This window comes from Staurois parvus, unplaced genomic scaffold (assembly GCF_062004578.1).
Source record: "Staurois parvus isolate SC_StPar_1 unplaced genomic scaffold, SC_StPar_1.0 ptg003260l, whole genome shotgun sequence".
In the NCBI taxonomy this organism is placed as follows: Eukaryota; Metazoa; Chordata; class Amphibia; order Anura; family Ranidae; genus Staurois; species Staurois parvus.
Genome location: NW_028321056.1, coordinates 1 through 23,977, shown reverse-complemented (window position 1 = coordinate 23,977; position 23,977 = coordinate 1). Strand labels below are relative to the sequence as shown.

At 51.4% G+C, this 23,977-nt stretch overlaps 1 protein-coding gene across 1 annotated transcript; it reads right to left on the bottom strand.

Moving 5' to 3' along the window:
* Positions 1-1,148: 1,148 nt before the first annotated feature.
* LOC149428404 (uncharacterized) lies at positions 1,149-20,899 on the bottom strand. Its single transcript, XM_089667456.1, has 4 exons — positions 20,743-20,899; positions 17,824-18,450; positions 16,735-16,803; positions 1,149-9,073 (listed from the first exon to the last, which is right to left on the bottom strand). The coding sequence occupies exons 1-4, from the start codon at positions 20,804-20,806 to the stop codon at positions 8,322-8,324; spliced, it is 1,512 nt and encodes a 503-aa protein (XP_089523582.1). The 5' UTR covers positions 20,807-20,899; the 3' UTR covers positions 1,149-8,321.
* Between the last annotated feature and the right edge of the window lie 3,078 nt (positions 20,900-23,977).

Genomic DNA, 23,977 nt, shown 5'->3' with positions numbered 1-23,977 from the left:
GATCTGCTTGAACACCACTGAGGAACCATAGGAAAGAGACCCGATGGTCTGTGAGGGCCAACAATAGAATTGGGCAGTCCCACTGTCAAGGTCCTACCTTTTCCCTGAGGTTATGTTACTCCATGTGCTGGCGTCCATCTTGGATTCTGCTGTGCATGGTGGGAATCCTTTTATGCCTTCAGGTCTCTGTGGTCCATCCCCCAGAGGGGTGTGGCTGATGACATATAAGCCTGTGGCCCGCACATGCTCTTTGCACTTGTGTCTTGTGTCTTTGTGTTGCTATTACTCTGTTCTGACTCTCGTGACTCTCCTGGTATCTGATTCGGCTTGTGACTCGACCATTCTTTGTATTCTCCCTTGATCTGACCCTCTGTTGCTGAACCCGGCTCGTGACCTGTGATTCTCGTCTGCTGTCCTGTACTGTTTTGTCCTGCTGTTGTTGACCCGGCTTGTCTGACTACTCTTTTGTCTCTTCCACCAGCTACACGCCATTGGCGGAGGCCATTACCGCAGCTGAGGTGTCTCGGGGGCCGCGACCTGGTTCCTGGCTGCGTCCAGTCCATGCCCACCATCAGGGGCCCTGGTGAAGGGCAGCCTGGGACTTAGACTCTGCGCCCTGAGGGACTTCGGTCTGTGGGTGGTGGTTGTCGTCAGCCAGTGCGTTACATTGTTAGGCCTGCCTGTCCGTTCCTCGGCCCCTGCCCTGACACCCTATAATAGTCGTATGTTATATCTCTGACCGGTCCTGTGGGTAGGAGGGGTGAACCACATGTAGGTTGCCATTGTTGGCCCCAGGAAAATGTAGGCCTACCTACATTCTTGCACTGATCTAAGTGGTGGACATGACCTAACAGGTGCCCTTGTGCCTTAAGAGTGGGTGGGGTGCTGGAGGGAGATGTTGTTGTATCGGCCAGGCAGTGAGCTTGAAGATACCAAATTATGGAAGTTTACAGTGAAAACCTTTGACCGATAAACCAGTCCCACACGTGGCCGATCAGAAGTGTTGGCTAACTTGGAGGTGACCTGTTTATTCACCGCGATGTTGGCAGTCTGTGCCGGGACATTCAAGGAACTAGAGGACAGGCTATCACCTCTTGAGACTGACCGCTCTAGGCTAATGTTCCGGAGAGGCAGGAATCACACCCGGGTTTTAAAAAACAAACATAAAAGTTTTATTTGATTCTCTTCACTTCAATTACAAGACTGGCGCACACACACATGGAACGTTCAAGATCTGTGGAAGGAATCGCCACGCTACTTGTCGCTCTCCGGAACCAGGAGAGCCGGTCACGCTATTTCCTGGACTTCTTTGTAGGACGTGGTGGACAATTCCCAGCTCCTTACAATACAAATCACGCAACTTGATAATATAACGTTCACTTCCAAAATAAACTTCAACAGAAAAACCTTCTGTAATAAATAAAGTGTAACTTTGTAACACAGGAAGAACCCGAACATTTTTGGTAAAATTCGACAAAGCTGTGCTCATTTGGTCTGTTGGCTTGTGATGGGGCTCCACCCCTTTTGTGTCACATGACCGTGCAGAGCCACCTGTCCTGGATGTTGTAGTAGTCGTAGATGGTGGAAACCCATACATGGAAATGTTTTGGAATCTGTTGGCGATGGTGATTGGCCAGTTATTTAATTTTCACATGGAGTATCATATGCTGAGCTGTGCCAGGCTTAGATATGAGAGCCCCGGACTAGAGACCAATGACCTCAAGGAATGTGACCTCAAAAATAGATTAATTTGGTCACCATGGCCCCCCTCAGTCATGTTGAGAACTAAAAATGTGAAGACCAGACCTGATACCAATGACGTCAAGGGCAGTGGCCTCAGAAATGGATTAATTTTGATCACTTCAGGTCAGGGTTGTGGGGAAGAGGCCCTTGTCCTCACCAACATGGGCCTAAAGTCCCGTGACCACCAGATCTGAAACCAATAACCTCAAGGAATGTGACCTCAGAAATGGAATAATTTGGGTCGCTTCGAGTACCCATTGACCCAACAGTCATTGCCCAAAGGGGAGGTTCACACCAAGAATTTAAACGTGGGAGGGTATATGGGAACCACTTTATCCTAAAAGGGCTTCAGGATTCCGATAAGCCACCAGGCCAGGGTTGTGGGGAAGCGGCCCTTGTCCTCATCTTTATGCCCCCTCCCAGTCATATTGAGGACCAGACCTGAGGCCATTGACCTCAAGGAAATGGATCTCAGAAACAGATTAACTATGATCGCCCCCCTCAGTCATATTGAGAACTAAAAATGTGAAGACCAGACCTGAGATCAATGACATAAAGGACAGTGGCCTCAGAAATGGATTCACTTTGATCGCTTTGGGTCAGGGTTGTGGGGAAGAGGCCCTTGTCCTCACCAACATTGGCATCCCCAGTCATATTTAGAACTAAAGACCTGTGATCACCAGACCTGAGACCAATAACCTCAAGGAATGTGACCTCAGAAATGGAATAATTTGGGTCGCTTCGAGTCCCCATTGACCCAACAGTCATTGCCCAAAGTGGAGGTTCACACCAAGAATTTAAATGTGGTGAGATTTATGGGAACCATTTTATCCTAAAAGGGCTTCCAGATTCCGATAAGCCCGCACCCACACAGCCACTGGGCCAGGGTTGTGGGGAAGAGTCCCTTGTCCACATCTCCATGCCCCCTCAGTCATATTGAGGACCAGACCTGAGGCCATCGACCTCAAGGAAATTGTTCTCAGAAACAGATTAACTTTGATCACTTTGGGTCAACATTGTCCCAACAGGCATCACCCAAAGTGGAGGTTCACACCAAGAATTTAAACGTGGGAGGGTATATGGGAACCACTTTATCCTAAAAGGGCTTCCAGATTCCAATAAGCCACCAGGCCAGGGTTTTGGGTAAGCGGCCCTTGTCCTCATCTCCATGCCCCTCCCAGTCATATTGAGGACCAGACCTGAGGCCATTGACCTCAAGGAAATGGATCTCAGAAATAGATTAACTATGATCGCCCCCCTCAGTCATATTGAGAACTAAAAATGTGAAGACCAGACCTGAGATCAATTACGTAAAGGACAGTGGCCTCAGAAATGGATTCATTTTGATCGCTTCGGGTCAGGGTTGTGGGGAAGAGGCCCTTGTCCTCACCAACATTGGCATCCCCAGTCATATTGAGAACTAAAGACCTGTGACCACCAGATCTGAGACCAATAACCTCAAGGAATGTGACCTCAGAAATTGAATAAGTTGGGCCATTTCGGGTTCCCATTAACCCAACAGTCATCACCCAAAGTGGAGGTTCACACTAAGCATTTAAACGTGGGGGAAGGTATATGGGAACTACTCTATCTTGAAAAGGCTTCCAAATTCAGATAAGCCCGCACCCCCACTGCCACTGAGCCAGGGTTTTGGGGAAGAGGCTCTTATCCTCACAAACATGGGCATCCCAAGTCATATAGAGAACTAAGGACCTGTGACCACCAGATCTGAGACCAATGACCTCAAGGAATGTGACCTCAGAAATGGAATAATTTGGGTCTCTTTGGGTCCCCATTAACCCAACAGTCATCGCCCAAAGTGGAGGTTCACACCAAGCATTTAAACGTGAGAGGGTATATGGGAACCACTCTATCCTAACAGGACTTCCAGATTCCAACAGGCCCACATCCCCACAGCCACCGGGCCAGGGTTGTGGGGAAGAGGCCCTAGTCCCCATCACCATGCCCCCCCAGTCATATTGAGGACTAAAAATGTGAGTACCAGATCTGAGACCAATGACCTCAAGGAACGTGACCTCAGAAACAGATTCATTTTGGGTCACTTCGGGTCCCCATTGACCCAACAGTCAACGCCCAATGTGGAAGTTCACACCAAGAAATTAAATGTGGGAGGGTATATGGGAACCGTATTATCCGAAAAGGGCTTCTAGATTCCGATAAGCCTGCACCCCCACAGCCACCGAGCCAGGGTTGTGGGGAACACAGCCACCGGGCCAGGGTTGTGGGGAACACAGCCACCGGGCCAGGGTTGTGGGGAACACAGCCACCGGGCCAGGGTTGTGGGGAACACAGCCACCGGGCCAGGATTGTGGGGAACACAGCCACCGGGCCAGGGTTTTGGGGAACACAGCCACCGGGCCAGGGTTGTGGGGAACACAGCCACCGGGCCAGGATTGTGGGGAACACAGCCACCGGGCCAGGATTGTGGGGAACACAGCCACCGAGCCAGGGTTGTGGGGAACACAGCCACCGAGCCAGGGGCCAGGGTTGTGGGGAACACAGCCACCGAGCCAGGGTTGTGGGGAACACAGCCACCGAACCAGGGTTGTGGGGAACACAGCCACCGAGCCAGGGTTGTGGGGAACACAGCCACCGAGCCAGGGTTGTGGGGAACACAGCCAACGAGCCAGGGGCCAGGGTTGTGGGGAACACAGCCACCGAGCCAGGGTTGTGGGGAGCACAGCCACCGAGCCAGGGTTGTGGGGAGCACAGCCACCGAGCCAGGGTTGTGGGGAAGAGGCCCTTGTTCTAACCAACATGGCCCTCCCTGTCATTTTGAGGGCACATGACCTGTTATGGTTGGGGGGAGTGTCTGTAGAATGTCGTGTTCCTTGTGACACCCTAAATACGATGAAGCATGAAACTTGGAAAGGCGGAGTGTGCCTTTAACAGTCCTAAGATGTGGTGGTTGCGTTAGTTTTCAGCAAGAAGAGGAACACATCTGTTGATCCTGCCAGAAATCCGGTGTCCTTGTACCTTCCTGTGCTCTGAAAGTTATCAGCGTTCCCAGCTTTTTTGTGAACTACAAAACCCCTCCATATGCAAAGGAAAGGGGGAGGTGTTTGTAGTCCAAGTCAGGGGTGCATCCTAGGGCGGCCACACTGATCTTCCATAGATACAGCCAGGGGCGGACTGACAAAACTCGGGCACTGCCCGAGGGCCCGGGGTTAGTAGGGGGCCCCATGAGATGTCCCTGGTACCTTTCTCATAGGCTTTTTTGAGTGTGGGCAAGGACACAGGGGCCCCATGATCCCCTATTGCCTGGGGGCTCCATGAGTTGTCAGTCCTCACCTAGATACAGCACATTGAGCGTTGCCCCCCTAGGACAGGAGGCGTGTTATTGGCAGGATCACCAGGTGAAAAGAAAAAAAGCCAAAGCAGAAAACGAAGGCAGCCGCCACATTTGGTACCTTTTCTTTGACCCGTCAGCACCAGGGTGTGGTGTCATGCAGAGTGCCGAGCATTGCTGGTGCTGGGGGCGTTCCACCGCTACGTCAGGGGCGGAGTTCCAGATCCAAAGCTAAACACACAGATAATATGGGCACCATGCGATTTGATTCCATCATTCTGTTCAGTCAGTCGAGTGATCCAGGCGACCCTACCAGGCTGCACAGCCAGATCTTCCACCAGGCGAAAACACCCCCCCAACCTGCTCATTGGACAGGGAAAGGAGCAGCACATGGATGAGGCCACTCCTTTGGTCAGCACATGTGGACATAGCTGGGTCCCGATTGGCCCCTCCATACTGCCCCTCCCTCTTCCAGCAAATCACTGGACGAACATGACGACCATTCGCCCATCCTCCATGAATTCTCCCCTTAATATGTGTCCTATCAGCCCCATCTAGTGGCCATAATGTGGTATGAACCTGACTGAGGGATTTCAGGAAACAATACCGCATTATAGCCACCAGATGGAGCCGCCGATTATTCTAAGAAGCAGAATGCGGCCAGATTTCGTCGCGGATGGTCGAAGGTTCGTCACAATCGTCCAACGACTTTTTTTTTTTTAGGGAACAGACCCCTTAAAGTGTCATTTTGAAATCCCACCGGTGTAAGTTCCAGAATTATGTATCAGCCTCTTGTAATCTTCTTTACAGGAGGGGGAGGGGGCCGCACGAGGACCCAATCAGGGTGGGCTGTAGTCACATGTGCTGAAAAAGGCGGGAGGAAAGCTCGTTAGCCTGCTGCTCCTTCAATGTCCAATCACAGGCTGGGGGGGTGGGGCACTGACCAAGCGGTAAGAGAAAACGGGGGTCACCAGGCTGGTGGAGCTGTGTAAATCCACAATCCTCCTCAAGGGCTGGAGGTGACGTCATCATGTACAGAGCCGGATGGGTGATGGCCCCTTGGTTCTGCATTGTACATGATGACGTCATCGAACGGGGATGAAGAGCGGCTTCGGGGGACCAACGGCGGTTTGGGGGGGGGTAAGGGACCCCATGAGGACCGGCGTTATATACTTATGCTGAGGGGGGACATTGGCTTTTAGGGCCCACCCTGGAGTTGGTCTGTACGCCTTTACTCTGCATCTGAGGCAGCCAGGCGAGCGGCATTCTGAGGGGGTCTGTAGTTCCAGATCGTCACGGGAAGGATGAGGATGGAGGAAGCTGCTGATCAGACTGGGCGGGGCTCCGTGAAGGAGGCGGGTGGAGGAAGCCGCTGATCAGACTGGGCGGGGCTCCGTGAAGGCGGCGGGTGGAGGAAGCCGCTGATCAGACTGGGCGGGGCTCCGTGAAGGAGGCGGGTGGAGGAAGCCGCTGATCAGACTGGGCGGGGCTCCATGAAGGAGGCGGGTGGAGGAAGCCGCTGATCAGACTGGGCGGGGCTCCGTGAAGGCGGCGGGTGGAGGAAGCCACTGATCAGACTGGGCAGGATCACACAGTCAGGCTCCAGCCAGGAAATGGGGCGGAGCTCTATCTGATTGGCTGCAGCTTGTAATGCACATTGCGAGAAACTCACAGTGTGCAGTCAAATCAGAGGAAGCCATTCCTGTCCAGGGGAGGAGCTGGTACACCTGTGCCAGACTGAAGGGGAGGAGTCGGTACACCTGTGCCAGACTGAAGGGGAGGAGCCGGTACACCTGTGCAAGACTGAAAGGGAGGAGCCGGTACACCTGCGCAGGACTGAAGGGGAGGAGCCGGTACACCTGTGCAAGACTGGAGGGGAGGAGCCGGAAGACTGGAGGGGAGGAGCCGGTACACCTGTGCAAGACTGAAAGGGGGGAGGAGCCGGTACACCTGAGCAGGAATGAAGGGGAGGAGCCGGTACGCCTGTGCAAGACTGAAGGGGAGGAGCCGGTACGCCTGTGCAAGACTGAAGGGGAGGAGCCGGTACGCCTGTGCAAGACTGAAGGGGAGGAGCCGATACGCCTGTGCAAGACTGAAGGGGAGGAGCCGGTACGCCTGTGCAAGACTGAAGGGGAGGAGCCGGTACGCCTGTGCAAGACTGAAGGGGAGGAGCCGGAAGACTAGAGGGGAGGGGCTGGTACACATGTGCAAGCCTGGAGGGGAGGAGCCGCTACACCTGTGCAAGACTGAAGGGGAGGAGCCGCTACACCTGTGCAAGACTGAAGGGGAGGAGCCAGTACACCTGTGTAAGACTGAAGGGGAGGAGCCGGTACACCTGTGCAAGACTGGAGGGGAGGAGTCGGTACACCTGTGCCAGACTGAAGGGGAGGAGTCGGTACACCTGTGCCAGACTGAAGGGGAGGAGTCGGTACACCTTTGCCAGACTGAAGGGGAGGAGTCGGTACACCTGTGCCAGACTGAAGGGGAGGAGCCGGTACACCTGTGCCAGACTGAAGGGGAGGAGCCAACACACCTGTGCCAGACTGGAGGGGAGGCGCCGGCACACCTGTGCAAGACTGGAGGGGAGGCGCCGGCACACCTGTGCAAGACTGGAGGGGAGGAGCCGGCACACCTGTGCAAGACTGGAGGGGAGGAGCCGGCACACCTGTGCAAGACTGGAGGGGGAGAAGGAGGGTGGAGTTAACCAGCATCTGGAGTGACCATACTAATCCTCCAGATTCCTCCAATGTTATCCGCCCACTTCATGCTTCATTCAAGAGCACCAAGCTATGATGAACGACCACTTTATTCCCCGAAACACTTTGGAGCCACTCGATCACCCGAAACGCGTTGGGGCAAATAGCCTCACGATCCCCCGAAACAAAAAGCATACCTGCGCCCCCCACTCCTGGCAGATCTACCCGAGGTGAACCATTCCTGACCAGACTGAGGACATCTACTGCTTTAAGAGATCCATCACCCCACACCTTTTATTCTACTTCCTGTGTCCCCACTGGGGAGAGTCACCCTACTTCTCCTGGTGTCACCAAAACAGGAAGTGATGGGAAAGCCGACATTTGGAATTGTCACCAGAACAGAGGGGAGACCTTCCAATGGAGACCTTCACTTTGGAGAGAATTCCCAGAACAGGAAGTGAAGGCAAATCTCCCCAATAGCAGAAGCAAACCTGGGGGGAGGGGGGGTGTTAAGTCTTCCCAACTTCATTCAAACATTTTTAAACAGTTTTTTTTTTTGCTTTGGACCCCCTTTAATGGTTTTTTTGGGGTTGGAAGGCTGAAGAGGACCTCCGGGTGCTGTGGTTGCTGGTGTAGACCGGTACCTCTGATGCGGTGGAGGAGGCGGAGGCCGGTTCGGCCGATCCCGCCGGGGACAGGGTGGTAAAGTCAGGCGTTGAAGTCAGTAGCAGCGGATTGGGCGGGGTTGGCGATGGGTGGGGCTTAGGTGACGCCGCAGGGGAGGACGCGGCGGAAGCCATGGGGCTGACGGCTTGGGGCTGCTGTAGATTCCTCATGGCTTGCACCATGGCCCCGTAGAACTGTTTGGTGTCACTGAGATAGTTCTGGAACATGAGGTTGAAGTGCGCTTGGTTCATGTGGATCTGCCGCACGTGGGCGTTTAACTCCCGCACCTCCGAGGCCACGCCCTCCAGGTGCTGTACGATGCGACTGTGGCCCTCCACCACGTTCTCCCGCAGCTTGTGCAGCTCGGAGCTGTGGGCCCTCGTCATCTGCCTCAGGCTCTGGTTCAGCTCCTCCTGGAGACGCTGGTAATGCTGGTCGGTGAATGGCGGCTGAGGGTCGGTCACATGTTCGCCGCTGTCCATGTGGGCGGAGGCTTTGGGCTCTGATGGGGGTTCAGGCAGCTCCGTCCTCTCGCTGTGATTTTGGGGCGACTCCACCTCCGACCATTCGCTGACAATCTGCACGTCCAGGGGTGACGTGGCCTCTTCCCCCTCCGAGAACGTCTCCACCGAGCCCCCCGGCTGCACGATGGAGGAGGCTGCAAGACAAGAGGGGGAGGTTTACTATCCTGGGGGGGAGGAAGCTGGAGGAGGAAGATGACTCGGAAACTGCGTCATTCAGAAGGTGGCGCCACTGGGCCCAAGTGCCGGTCTCCTATAGCCAGCTGTGGACACATGCCCAATACACAGAGCATGCCCAGTACGTCCCGTCCTTCACTTCTGCCCCTCCCCCCTGCACTGGTCAGCAATTCCCATCATTCAATATGGTGGTAGGGAGCTGCTGTCTGACACAGTGTTTATAAACATTGTTCAGGGATAGAGAGATACAACGTAACATTGTTTATAAACATTGTTCAGAGATCGAGAGATACAAAGTAACATTGTTTATAAACATCGATCAGACGGGAGATGGAGAGATACAAAGTAACATTGTTTATAAACATCGATCAGACGGGAGATGGAGAGATACAAAGTAACATTGTTTATAAAAATTGTTCAGAGATAGAGAGATACAAAGTAACATTGTTTATAAACATTGTTCAGAGATAGAGAGATACAAAGTAACATTGTTTATAAACATCGATCAGACGGGAGATGGAGAGATACAAAGTAACATTGTTTATAAACATCGATCACACGGGAGACAGAGAGATACAAAGTAACATTGTTTATAAACATCGATCAGACGGGAGATAGAGAGATACAAAGTAACATTGTTTATAAACATCGATCAGACGGGGGATGGAGAGATACAAAGTAACATTGTTTATAAACATCGATCAGACGGGAGATGGAGAGATACAAAGTAACATTGTTTATAAACATCGATCAGACGGGAGATGGAGAGATACAAAGTAACATTGTTTATAAAAATTGTTCAGAGATAGAGAGATACAAAGTAACATTGTTTATAAACATTGTTCAGAGATAGAGAGATACAAAGTAACATTGTTTATAAACATCGATCAGACGGGAGATGGAGAGATACAAAGTAACATTGTTTATAAACATCGATCACACGGGAGACAGAGAGATACAAAGTAACATTGTTTATAAACATCGATCAGACGGGGGATGGAGAGATACAAAGTAACATTGTTTATAAATATATTACTTTTCCATCTCTATCTAATCCAGTGGTTCTAATGCCGCGACCCTTTAATACAGTTCCTCATGTTGTGGTGACCCCCAACCATAAAATTATTTTTGTTGGTACTTCAAAACTGTAATTTTGCAGTGGGAGGAATAGTGCCCTGTCATTGGTGTCAGTGGGAGGAATAGTGCCCCATCATTGGTGTCAGTGGCAGGAATAGTGTCCCATCATTGGTGTCAGTGGGAGGAATATTGCCCCATCATTGGTATCAGTGGGAGGAATAGTGCCCCATCATTGGTGTCAGTGGGGGGAATAGTGCCCCATCATTGGTGTCAGTGGGAGGAATAGTGCCCCATCATTGGTGTCAGTGGGAGGAATAGTGCCCCATCATTGGTGTCAGTGGGAGGAATAGTGCCCTGTCATTGGTGTCAGTGGGAGGAATAGTGCCCCGTCATTGGTGTCAGTGGGAGGAATAGTGCCCCGTCATTGGTGTCAGTGGCAGGAATAGTGCCCCATCATTGGTGTCAGTGGCAGGAATAGTGCCCCATCATTGGTGTCAGTGGGAGGAATAGTGCCCCGTCATTGGTGTCAGTGGGAGGAATAGTGCCCCATCATTGGTGTCAGTGGGAGGAATAGTGCCCCATCATTGGTGTCAGTGGGAGGAATAGTGCCCCATCATTGGTGTCAGTGGGAGGAATAGTGCCCCATCATTGGTGTCAGTGGGAGGAATAGTGCCCCATCGTTGGTGTCAGTGGGAGGAATAGTGCCCCATCATTGGTGTCAGTGGGGGGAGGAATAGTGCCCCATCGTTGGTGTCAGTGCGGGGAGGAATAGTGCCCCATCATTGGTGTCAGTGGGGGGAGGAATAGCGCCCCATCGTTGGTGTCAGTGGGGGGAGGAATAGCGCCCCATCGTTGGTGTCAGTGGGGGGAGGAATAGCGCCCCATCGTTGGTGTCAGTGGGGGGAGGAATAGCGCCCCATCGTTGGTGTCAGTGGGGGGAGGAATAGCGCCCCATCGTTGGTGTCGGTGGGGGGAGGAATAGCGCCCCATCGTTGGTGTCGGTGGGGGGAGGAATAGCGCCCCATCGTTGGTGTCAGTGGGGGGAGGAATAGCGCCCCATCGTTGGTGTCGGTGGGGGGAGGAATAGCGCCCCATCGTTGGTGTCGGTGGGGGGAGGAATAGTGCCCCATCGTTGGTATTAGTGACACCAATGATGGGGCACTATTCCTCCCACTGACACCAATGATGGGGCACTATTCCTCCCACTGATACCAATGATGGGTCACTATTCCTCCCACTGACACCAATGATGGGGCGCTATTCCTCCCCCCACTGATACCAATGATGGGTCACTATTCCACCCACTGACACCAATGATGGGAAACTATTCCTCCCACTGACACCAATGATGGGGCGCTATTCCTCCCACTGACACCAATGATGGGGCACTATTCCTCCCACTGACACCAATGATGGGGCACTATTCCTCCCATTGACACCAATGATGGGGCACTATTCCTCCCACTGACACCAATGATGGGACACTATTCCTCCCACTGACACCAATGATGGGGCGCTATTCCTCCCACTGACACCAATGATGGGGCACTACTCCTCCCACTGACACTAATGATGGAACACTATTCCTCCCACTGACACCAATGATGGGGCACTATTCCTCCGACTCACACCAATGATGGGGCACTATTCCTCCCAATGACACCAATGATGGGACACTATTCCTCCCGCTGACACCAATGATGGGGCACTATTCCTCCCGCTGACACTAATGATGGAACACTATTCCTCCCACTGACAGCAATGATGGGGCACTATTCCTCCCACTGACACCAATGATGGGGCACTATTCCTCCCACTGACACCAATGATGGGACACTATTCCTCCCACTGACACCAATGATACTTACCTTGCTGACTCCTGCTCCAGCCTGGGCTCGCTCTCTCCCTCCCCCATCTACATCCTGCATACCTGGCTGCAGCAGCAAAATTTGCACTTCCCTGTCAGCTGTCTTCCTTCTCTGGCCGCTCTCCTCTTCACTCGCTCCGGCAGCTCACTCGATCTTCCTTGATCTACGCTCGGCTCCTCCTCTCCAAGCTCCACCTCCTTACCGGTGATTGGCCACCTGTGTGCCTCTCCTGAGCTACAGTTCCGCTGGCCAATCAGCGGCGAGGAGGCAGAGCTGTTGAGTGATCCCGGAGGTGTGGCCAGGTGACAGGGGCAGCATATCATCCCGCCCACAGATCGCCTGAGACAGGAGCGGTGTCTCGGTTCCTAAGACCATCGGAAATATGTGTTTTCCGATGGTCTTAGGCGACCCCTGGGAAATGGTCGTTCGACCCCCAGATTGAGAACCGCTGATCTAATCTATCTGATCGATGTTTATAAACAATGTTACTTTGTATCTCTCCATCTCCCGTCTGATTGATGTTTATAAACAATGTTACTTTGTATCTCTATCTCCCGTCTGATCGATGTTTATAAACAATGTTACTTTGTATCTCTCTACCTCCCGTCTGATCGATGTTTATAAACAATGTTACTTTGTATCTCTCCATCTCCCGTCTGATCGATGTTTATAAACAATGTTACTTTGTATCCCTCTATCTCCCGTCTGATCCATGTTTATAAACAATGTTACTTTGTATCTCTCCATCTCCCGTCTGATCGATGTTTATAAACAATGTTACTTTGTATCTCTATCTCCCGTCTGATCGATGTTTATAAACAATGTTACTTTGTATCTCTCCGTCTCCCGCCTGATCGATGTTTATAAACAATGTTACTTTGTATCTCTCCATCTCCCGTCTGATCGATGTTTATAAACAATGTTACTTTGTATCTCTCCGTCTCCCGTCTGATCGATGTTTATAAACAATGTTACTTTGTATCTCTCTATCTCCCGTCTGATCCATGTTTATAAACAATGTTACTTTGTATCTCTATCTCCCGTCTGATCGATGTTTATAAACAATGTTACTTTGTATCTCTCCATCTCCCATCTGATCGATGTTTATAAACAATGTTACTTTGTATCTCTCTATCTCCCGTCTGATCGATGTTTATAAACAATGTTACTTTGTATCTCTCCATCTCCCGTCTGATCGATGTTTATAAACAATGTTACTTTGTATCCCTCTATCTCCCGTCTGATCGATGTTTATAAACAATGTTACTTTGTATCTCCATCTCCCGTCTGATCCATGTTTATAAACAATGTTACTTTGTATCTCTCTATCTCCCGTCTGATCGATGTTTATAAACAATGTTACTTTGTATCTCTCTATCTCCCGTCTGATCGATGTTTATAAACAATGTTACTTTGTATCTCTCTATCTCCCGTCTGATCGATGTTTATAAACAATGTTACTTTGTATCTCCATCTCCCGTCTGATCCATGTTTATAAACAATGTTACTTTGTATCTCTCTATCTCCCGTCTGATCGATGTTTATAAACAGTGTTACTTTGTATCTCTCTATCTCCCGTCTGATCGATGTTTATAAACAATGTTACTTTGTATCTCCATCTCCCGTCTGATCGATGTTTATAAACAATGTTACTTTGTATCTCTCTATCTCCCGTCTGATCGATGTTTATAAACAATGTTACTTTGTATCTCTATCTCCCGTTTGATCGATGTTTATAAACAATGTTACTTTGTATCTCCATCTCCCGTCTGATCGATGTTTATAAACAATGTTACTTTGTATCTCTATTAGAGATGAGCGAATTATTCAAAAATTCGATTCGGCTGATTCGCCGAATTTGAGGAAGAAATTCGATTCGATGCGAATTAATTCGCTACGAATTTAACTTATTAAAAGGGTTTCTAGGCTTCAGAGAGCCTTTATATTAGTGCAGAACACTGTACCTTTAATTTAAATGCCCTTGGAGATGAGGAAGGAGAAGGAGAAGGAGAAGGATGAGAAGAAGGAGAAGGAGAAGGATGAGAAGAAGGAGAAGGAGAAGGATGAGAAGAAGGAGAAGGAGAAGGATGAGAAGAAGGAGAAGGATGAGAAGAAGGAGAAGGATGAGAAGAAGGAGAAGGATGAGAAGAAGGAGAAGGAGAAGGATGAGAAGAAGGAGAAGGATGAGAAGAAGGAGAAGGAGAAGGATGAGAAGAAGGAGAAGGATGAGAAGAAGGAGAAGGATGAGAAGAAGGAGAAGGAGAAGGATGAGAAGAAGGAGAAGGATGAGAAGAAGGAGAAGGATGAGAAGAAGGATGAGAAGAAGAAGAAGGATGAGAAGAAGGAGAAGGAGAAGGATGAGAAGATGGAGAAGGAGAAGGATGAGAAGAAGGAGAAGGAGAAGGATGAGAAGAAGGAGAAGGAGAAGGATAGGAAGCAGGAGAAGGATGAGAAGAAGGAGAAGGAGAAGGATGAGAAGAAGGAGAAGGATGAGAAGAAGGAGAAGGAGAAGGATGAGAAGAAGGAGAAGGATGAGAAGAAGGAGAAGGATGAGAAGAAGGATGAGAAGAAGAAGAAGGATGAGAAGAAGGAGAAGGATGAGAAGAAGGAGAAGGATGAGAAGAAGGATGAGAAGAAGGAGAAGGAGAAGGATGAGAAGATGGAGAAGGATGAGAAGAAGGAGAAGGAGAAGGATGAGAAGAAGGAGAAGGAGAAGGATGAGAAGAAGGAGAAGGATGAGAAGAAGGAGAAGGAGAAGGATGAGAAGAAGGAGAAGGAGAAGGATGAGAAGAAGGAGAAGGATGAGAAGAAGGAGAAGGATGAGAAGAAGGAGAAGGAGAAGGATGAGAAGAAGGAGAAGGATGAGAAGAAGGAGAAGGATGAGAAGAAGGATGAGAAGAAGAAGAAGGATGAGAAGAAGGAGAAGGATGAGAAGAAGGATGAGAAGAAGGAGAAGAATGAGAAGATGGAGAAGGAGAAGGATGAGAAGAAGGAGAAGGAGAAGGATGAGAAGAAGGAGAAGGATGAGAAGAAGGAGAAGGAGAAGGATAGGAAGCAGGAGAAGGATGAGAAGAAGGAGAAGGAGAAGGATGAGAAGAAGGAGAAGGATGAGAAGAAGGAGAAGGATGAGAAGAAGGAGAAGGATGAGAAGAAGGAGAAGGATGAGAAGAAGGATGAGAAGAAGAAGAAGGATGAGAAGAAGGAGAAGGATGAGAAGAAGGAGAAGGATGAGAAGAAGGATGAGAAGAAGGAGAAGGAGAAGGATGAGAAGATGGAGAAGGATGAGAAGAAGGAGAAGGAGAAGGATGAGAAGAAGGAGAAGGATGAGAAGAAGGAGAAGGAGAAGGAGAATGATGAGAAGAAGGAGAAGGAGAAGGATGAGAAGATGGAGAAGGATGAGAAGAAGGATGAGAAGAAGGAGAAGGATGAGAAGAAGGAGAAGGAGAAGGATGAGAAGAAGGAGAAGGAGAAGGATGAGAAGATGGAGAAGGATGAGAAGAAGGAGAAGGAGAAGGATGAGAAGAAGGAGTTTCAACCGCTGTATGGAGGGAATGTCAGAGAACTGTCAGAAATAGAGGAGCTCTGCAGATACACTTTTTGCCGGCTTGGAATTCTTCTTATTTTCATCCTACTTCTTCTTCTTCTTCTTCATCCTCATCCTCAGAAGAAGAAGAAGAGGATGAGGATGAGGATGAAGAGGAAGAAGAAGAAGAAGAAGAAGTAGGATGAAAATAAGAAGAATTCCAAGCCGGCAAAAAGTGTATGTGCAGAGTTCCTCTATTTCTGACAGTTCTCTGACAGCTCCTTCACATGTACAGCGGTTGAAACATCTGTATCCTAAATGGAAACAAATAGATACAATGTTTCAACTGCTGTACATGTGTTCCTTCTGTCAGAGAACTGTCAGAAATAGCGGAGCTCTCTGCAGGGACACTTTTCCTGAAATTCGAATCGAATTCCACTTCGCCAGGTTCGATTCGCTCATCTCTAATCTCTATCTCCCGTCTGATCAATGTTTATAAACAATGTTACTTTGTATCTCTCCATCTCCTGTCCTGTCTCCCTGCACTGGACACCATCGGCCCCTGCACTGGACACCATGGGCCCCTGCACTGGCCCCTTCGAGGACACGTCTCCAACGCCCGATCTGATTTCCTCCTTGCGAGTATTCGGCTACTTTATCGATACACTTTTTATACTGACTGCACTTGGCGCCCTCTTGTGTCAGACTTATATTCCTACATAAGGTGTCACACTGTCTCCAGCTGTTGAGTGACTACAAGTCCCATCATGCCTCTGCCTTTGGGAGTCACGCTGGTAACTACCAATCTTGCAAGGCCTCATGGGACTTGTAGTTTGGGGACAGCTGGAGGGCCGCCAGTGACACCCGTGCTCTCAGGGGAGCTGATACCACTAGTGCTGACATCATCGACTTACCTGTCACCATATCACCGAGCGATTATCTCCTCTCAGCGCCAAATTTTACCACCCCATCAATACCCAACTGCTGGGGGGCCTGACCTTTGTCTGGAGTTGAGGGTTCAATGGGAGGATTTAGTCGCCGACCTCCTTCAACCATTGGCTGGTGGATATTGGAAGGACTTATTGTTCAGTGTGGGGTTCGCCGCACCTCATGACTGTCATAGGATGGAGTGTGACATATGGGGGGGTCTCACCTGCCGTGTCCACGGTGGGGGTCCAGGAATGGCAGAGGGCGGAGCCAAGGATCTCCATGGGGTTGAGGCCTGAAAGAGAAGAAGCTGGTTACAGGGGAGCCGAGGGAAGTGTCCCGATATCTCCAGAACGGACGCAGGCGTCTACAGGACCGTGCGGCGGGATTACTGCGGCCTGTGGAGTCGATCTGGGAAGGTTTCCATTTGTCAGATCACGTCTGCGGAGATATTCTCAGCAAATTATGTTTTATAGTGGGTTATGGAGACGGGTTATGGGGGGCGGGTTATGGGACGGGTTATGGAGACGGGTTATGGAGACGGGTTATGGGGGGCGGGTTATGGGACGGGTTATGGAGACGGGTTATGGAGACGGGTTATGGGGGGCGGGTTATGGAGATGGGTTATGGAGACGGGTTATGGGGACGGGTTATGGGGACGGGTTATGGGGGCGGTTATGGGGGTGGGTTGCGGGGGTGGGTTATGGGATATGGGGTGGGTTACGGGGGTGGGTTATGGGGGCAGTTATGGGGGTGGGTTGCGGGGGTGGGTTACGGGGGTGGGTTACGGGGGTGGGTTACGGGGGCGGTTACGGGGGTGGGTTGCGGGGGTGGGTTATGGGGACGGGATATGGGGTGGGTGACGGGGGCGGTTATGGGGGCAGTTATGGGGGTGGGTTGCGGGGGTGGGTTACGGGGGCGGTTACGGGGGTGGGTTGCGGGGGTGGGTTACGGGGACGGGATATGAGGCGGGTTATGGGGGTGGATTGCGGGGGTGAGTTATGGGATATGAGGTGGGTGACGGGGGCGGTTATGGGGGCAGTTATGGGGGTGGGTTACGGGGACGGGATATGGGGTGGGTTACGGGGGCGGGTTATGGGGGCGGTTATGGAGGTGGGTTGCGGGGGTGGGTTACGGGGACAGGATATGGGGTGGGTTACGGGGGCGGGTTATGGGGGCGGTTATGGAGGTGGGTTGCGGGGGTGGGTTACGGGGACAGGATATGGGGTGGGTTACGGGGGCGGGTAACAAGGACGGGTTATGGGGACGGGGTGGGTACCCCGTTTTATGGCCTCATGCACTGGGGGACACTTACCGGCGAGCTCCAGCATGGTAGGTTCGCACGTATCCAGGACCTGCTGCCCTCCGCCGCACATCAGAGCGGAGATCTTCTGCCGCAGTTTGTCCTCCCAGCTGTTGAATCTGATCTGCTCGTGGGGGTCGCCCCTTCCCAGCGCCTGCTGCTCCAGAGCCGCCATCTTCAGCTTCACCGCTCGCCTGCAGTCGCCGTAGCGCTTCTTGCACACCTCGATGGTCCGGTACGTCGTTGCCACGCTGTTGACTTTGTTCACCACCTCCTGCCACAGCCGCCTCTTCCGCGTGGCGCTGCCCTTCACGGCGGAGTGACCGCATAATTCCCGGTAATAAATGAGGACGTTCTCCACCAGAGCTTCGTTCTCCTCCTCGCTGAAGCGCTGCCCCCTCTGGCGCTCCTCCTCCATGTACGTCATGTTGTGTTTCTTCAGTTTGCGCTGGAACTGCTGGCGGTCCCGGAAGGCCAAATGGTGCCAGCCGCCTCTCTTCTTCCTCCCTCCCCGCCGGTGTCCTCCGCCGCGCTCCATCTCACTCAGGGAGCCAATGCATCCAAATCTGTGACCCGCTCTGACCGCGTCTTTCCTGCGTTCCTTCCCAGAGCCTCGGCTCCGGTACACTGCGCTCCCCACTGCCACAGAGGAAGGAAGCACAAAGGATCAATAAGTGTCACTGTATAATAACACAGGGTTTATAAACATTGTTCAGGTGAGAGAGGAAAAGGTACATTGTTTATAAACATTGTTCAGATGGGTGAAAGATACAAAGTAACATTGTTTACAAACATTGTTCAGACAGGTGATGGAGAGATACAAAGTAACATTGTTTACAAACATTGTTCAGACAGGTGATGGAGAGATACAAAGTAACATTGTTTATAAACATCGATCAGACGGGAGATAGAGAGATACAAAGTAACATTGTTTATAAACATCGATCAGACGGGAGATGGAGAGATACAAAGTAACATTGTTTATAAACATCGATCAGACGGGAGATGGAGAGATACAAAGTAACATTGTTTATAAACATCGATCAGATGGGGGATAGAGAGATACAAAGTAACATTGTTTATAAACATCGATCAGACGGGAGATGGAGATACAAAGTAACATTGTTTATAAGCATCGATTAGTATGAGCCCCTCCCATTCATTGGGATACACAACATGGGTATAGCCAGGGGCGGACTGACAACTCATGGGGCCCCCGGGCAATAGGGGATCATGGGGCCCCTATATCCTCGCCCACACTCAAATCACACCCAAAAAAGCCTATGAAAGGTACCAGGGACATCTCATGGGGCCCCCTACTGACCCTGGGCCCTCGGGCAGTGCCGGAATTCCCCAATGGTCAGTCCACCCCTGGGTATAGCATGACCCCTTCCCATTACATTGGGATACACACCATGGGTATAGTATTAGCCCCTCCCCTTTATTGGGATACACACCCTGGGTATAGTATGGCCCCTCCCCTTCATTGGGATACACACCATGGGTATAGTATGACCCCTCCCCTTCATTGGGATGCACACCATGGGTATAGTATGGCCCCTCCCCTTCATTGGGATGCACACCATGGGTATAGTATGACCCCTCCCCTTCATTGGGATGCACACCATGGGTATAGTATGGCCCCTCCCCTTCGTTGGGATGCACACCCTGGGTATAGCATGACCCCTCCCCTTCATTGGGATGCACACCATGGGTATAGCATGGCCCCTCCCCTTCATTGGGATACACACCATGGGTATAGCATGGCCCCTCCCCTTCATTGGGATGCACACCATGGGTATAGCATGAGCCCCTCCCCTTCATTGGGATGCACACCATGGGTATAGCATGACCCCTCCCCTTCATTGGGATGCACACCCTGGGTATAGTATGACCCCTCCCCTTCATTTGGATACACACCATGGGTATAGTATGACCCCTCCCCTTCATTTGGATACACACCATGGGTATAGTATGACCCCTCCCCTTCATTGGGATACACACCCTGGGTATAGCATGACCCCTCCCCTTCATTTGGATACACACCCTGGGTATAGCATGACCCCTCCCCTTCATTGGGATGCACACCATGGGTATAGCATGGCCCCTCCCCTTCATTGGGATGCACACCCTGGGTATAGCATGGCCCCTCCCCTTCATTGGGATGCACACCATGGGTATAGCATGACCCCTCCCCTTCATTTGGATACACACCCTGGGTATAGCATGACCTCTCCCCTTCATTGGGATGCACACCATGGGTATAGCATGGCCCCTCCCCTTCATTGGGATACACACCCTGGGTATAGCATGGCCCCTCCCCTTCATTGGGATACACACCCTGGGTATAGCATGGCCCCTCCCCTTCATTGGGATACACACCATGGGTATAGTATGGCCCCTCCCCTTCATTGGGATACACACCCTGGGTATAGTATGACCCCTCCCCTTCATTGGGATACACACCCTGGGTATAGCATGGCCCCTCCCCTTCATTGGGATACACACCCTGGGTATAGTATGGCCCCTCCCCTTCATTGGGATACACACCATGGGTATAGTATGACCCCTCCCCTTCATTGGGATACACACCCTGGGTATAGCATGGCCCCTCCCCTTCATTGGGATACACACCATGGGTATAGCATGGCCCCTCCCCTTCATTGGGATACACACCATGGGTATAGCATGGCCCCTCCCCTTCATTGGGATACACACCATGGGTATAGTATGGCCCCTCCCCTTCATTGGGATACACACCCTGGGTATAGCATGGCCCCTCCCCTTCATTGGGATACACACCCTGGGTATAGCATGGCCCCTCCCCTTCATTGGGATACACACCATGGGTATAGTATGGCCCCTCCCCCTTCAGCGGGATGCGCCCCCCAGGTATAGTGTGAGCCCCTCCCCCTTCCATAGGATACGCACCGTGGGTGTAGTAGGACACCTCCCCATTTTGCTGCGTCTTGTTTGGCCATTCTTCGTCCTTCATTTCCTTTTTCTCATCCTCTCCTGTTGGAATGGAATGGGTTAATAATGGGCGGGTACAATTCTGGATGATGTCAGCGGCTCCTCCTTCCTCCTATCCCAACTCACTCATTTACATATAGACGGCCCCCGATGACCACAAATGCTGTTTTCCTGGCTGTCTTTTTCTGATGCAATGACTTCACCCACTGAGTAGCCATCAGCTGAATGCCGGAGGTTCGGGTTCTGGGCCAGTGTGCAAACTCTGCAAATGTCTGGGTGCCGAATCTGAAGTCAATGGGAGCCGAATATTAGGAATCAGTAATGGCCGTTTCCTGGGCTAATGGGCAAGGGGATGGCATTGGGGGGGCACCGCCCCGAGGGGCATTTACCAAAGCAATAATCCTTTAAGGGCAACATTAAAAATGCTAAATGTCCTGTAAATCACATGCCTGGGGGATGCCGTGACCCCACCTGTGTAGTGGCCCATCTATACGACGTATACAACCCACCACAGCACCACAGACAAACCAATGACGTTGTCGGTAAATGACATTTCCCAGCCGCCTACTCTCCAACTGATCTCCAATGGAGCCGCCATTGCAATGTGGAGAAATAAATGAGCTTCTCAGGTACATGGTGCTTGTAGTATATACACCTGTATACCTTGGCCAGGACAGCGGGCCTGAGGAAACGCCACTAGAGCCCCACCCCATCTACCTCTGCAATACCCCCCCCACCCCCACAATGCAACCTACAGCCATGGGGAGGGTAGCAATGGAATACCATCTTCAGTGGTGGATTGAGCTGGCAGGATGCCCTCAGATGTCCATTCATTGGGATACACCCCATGGGTATAGTATGGCCCCTCCCCTTCATTGGGATACACCTCATGGGTATAGTATGGCCCCTCCCCTTCATTGGGATACACCCCATGGGTATAGTATGACCCCTCCCCTTCATTGGGATACACCCCATGGGTATACTATGGCCCCTCCCCTTCATTGGGATACACCCCATGGGTATAGTATGACCCCTCCTCTTCATTGGGATACACCCCATGGGTATAGTATGGCCCCTTCCAATTCATTGGGATACACCCCATGGGTATAGTATGACCCCTCCCCTTCATTGGGATACACCCCATGGGTATAGTATGACCCCTCCCCTTCATTGGGATACACCCCATGGGTATAGTATGGCCCCTCCCCTTCATTGGGATACACACCATGGGTATAGTATGGCCCCTCCCCTTCATTGGGATACACACCATGGGTATAGTATGGCCCCTCCCCTTCATTAGGATACACCCCATGGGTATAGTATGAGCCCCTCCCCTTCATTGGGATACACACCATAGATATAGTATTAGCTCCTCCCATTCATTGGGATACACACCATGGGTATAGTATGGCCCCTCCCCTTCATTGGGATACACCCCATGGGTATAGTATGAGCCCCTCCCCTTCATTGGGATACACACCCTGGGTATAGTATGGCCCCTCCCCTTCATTGGGATACACACCCTGGGTATAGTATGGCCCCTCCCCTTCATTGGGATACACACCCTGGGTATAGTATGGCCCCTCCCCTTCATTGGGATACACACCATGGGTATAGTATGACCCCCTCCCCTTCATTGGGTTACACACCCTGGGTATAGTATGACCCCTCCCCTTCATTGGGTTACACACCCTGGGTATAGTATGACCCCTCCCCTTCATTGGGTTACACACCCTGGGTATAGTATGACCCCTCCCCTTCATTGGGATGCACACCATGGGTATAGTATGGCCCCTCCCCTTCATTGGGTTACACACCATGGGTATAGTATGAGCCCCTCCCCTTCATTGGGTTACACACCCTGGGTATAGTATGGCCCCTCCCCTTCACTTACTTCTGTATGTAAAACACGTCCAGGGATTCCCTTCAACTATCCCAGACCCTTATCCTAGATGAAGAGGTTTTATAGATGTTAATGGGGGACCCCATAACAAAACAGTGTGGGGCTCCCCCTAAAATTGCACACCAGACCCTTATCCTTCATGTCACTACCAGCCACCATCACACCAGACGCTTATCCTGGATGTCACTACCAGCCACCCTCACACCAGACCCTTATCCTTGGTGTCACTATCAGCCACCCTCACACCAGACCCTTATCCTTGGTGTCACTACCAGCCACCATCACACCAGACCCTTATCCTTGGTGTCACTACCAGCCACCATCACACCAGACCCTTATCCTTGGTGTCACTACCAGCCACCATCACACCAGACCCTTATCCTTGGTGTCACTACCAGCCACCATCACACCAGACCCTTATCCTTGGTGTCACTACCAGCCACCATCACACCAGACCCTTATCCTTGGTGTCACTATCAGCCACCATCACACCAGACCCTTATCCTTGGTGTCACTACCAGCCACCATCACACCAGACCCTTATCCTTGGTGTCACTACCAGCCACCATCACACCAGACCCTTATCCTTGGTGTCACTACCAGCCACCCTCACACCAGACCCTTATCCTTGATGTCACTACCAGCCACCATCACACCAGACCCTTATCCTTGGTGTCACTACCAGCCACCATCACACCAGACGCTTATCCTTGATGTCACTACCAGCCACCATCACACCAGACCCTTATCCTTGGTGTCACTACCAGCACCATCACACCAGACCTATAACCTTGGTGTCACTACCAGCCACCATCACACCAGACCTATAACCTTGGTGTCACTACCAGCCACCATCACACCAGACCCTTATCCTTGGTGTCACTATCAGCCACCATCACACCAGACCCTTATCCTCGGTGTCACTACCAGCCACCATCACACCAGACCCTTATCCTTGGTGTCACTACCAGCCACCATCACACCAGACCCTCATCCTTGATGTCACTACCAGCCACCATCACACCAGACCCTTATCCTTGGTGTCACTACCAGCCACCATCACACCAGACCCTTATCCTTGGTGTCACTACCAGCACCATCACACCAGACCCTTATCCTTGGTGTCACTACCAGCCACCCTCACACCAGACCCTTATCCTTGGTGTCACTATCAGCCACCCTCACACCAGACCCTTATCCTTGGTGTCACTACCAGCCACCATCACACCAGACCCTTATCCTTGGTGTCACTACCAGCCACCATCACACCAGACCCTTATCCTTGGTGTC

Coding starts and splice junctions, on each gene's coding strand:
- LOC149428404 (XM_089667456.1), bottom strand. CDS start 20,806: ATGAAGGACGAAGAATGGCCAAACAAGACGCAGCAAAATGGGGAGGTG. Junction 18,451..20,742: donor GGTGTCCTACTACACCCACG/GTGCGTATCCTA, acceptor CCTCTGTGGCAG/TGGGGAGCGCAGTGTACCGG. Junction 16,804..17,823: donor TACCATGCTGGAGCTCGCCG/GTAAGTGTCCCC, acceptor CTTCTCTTTCAG/GCCTCAACCCCATGGAGATC.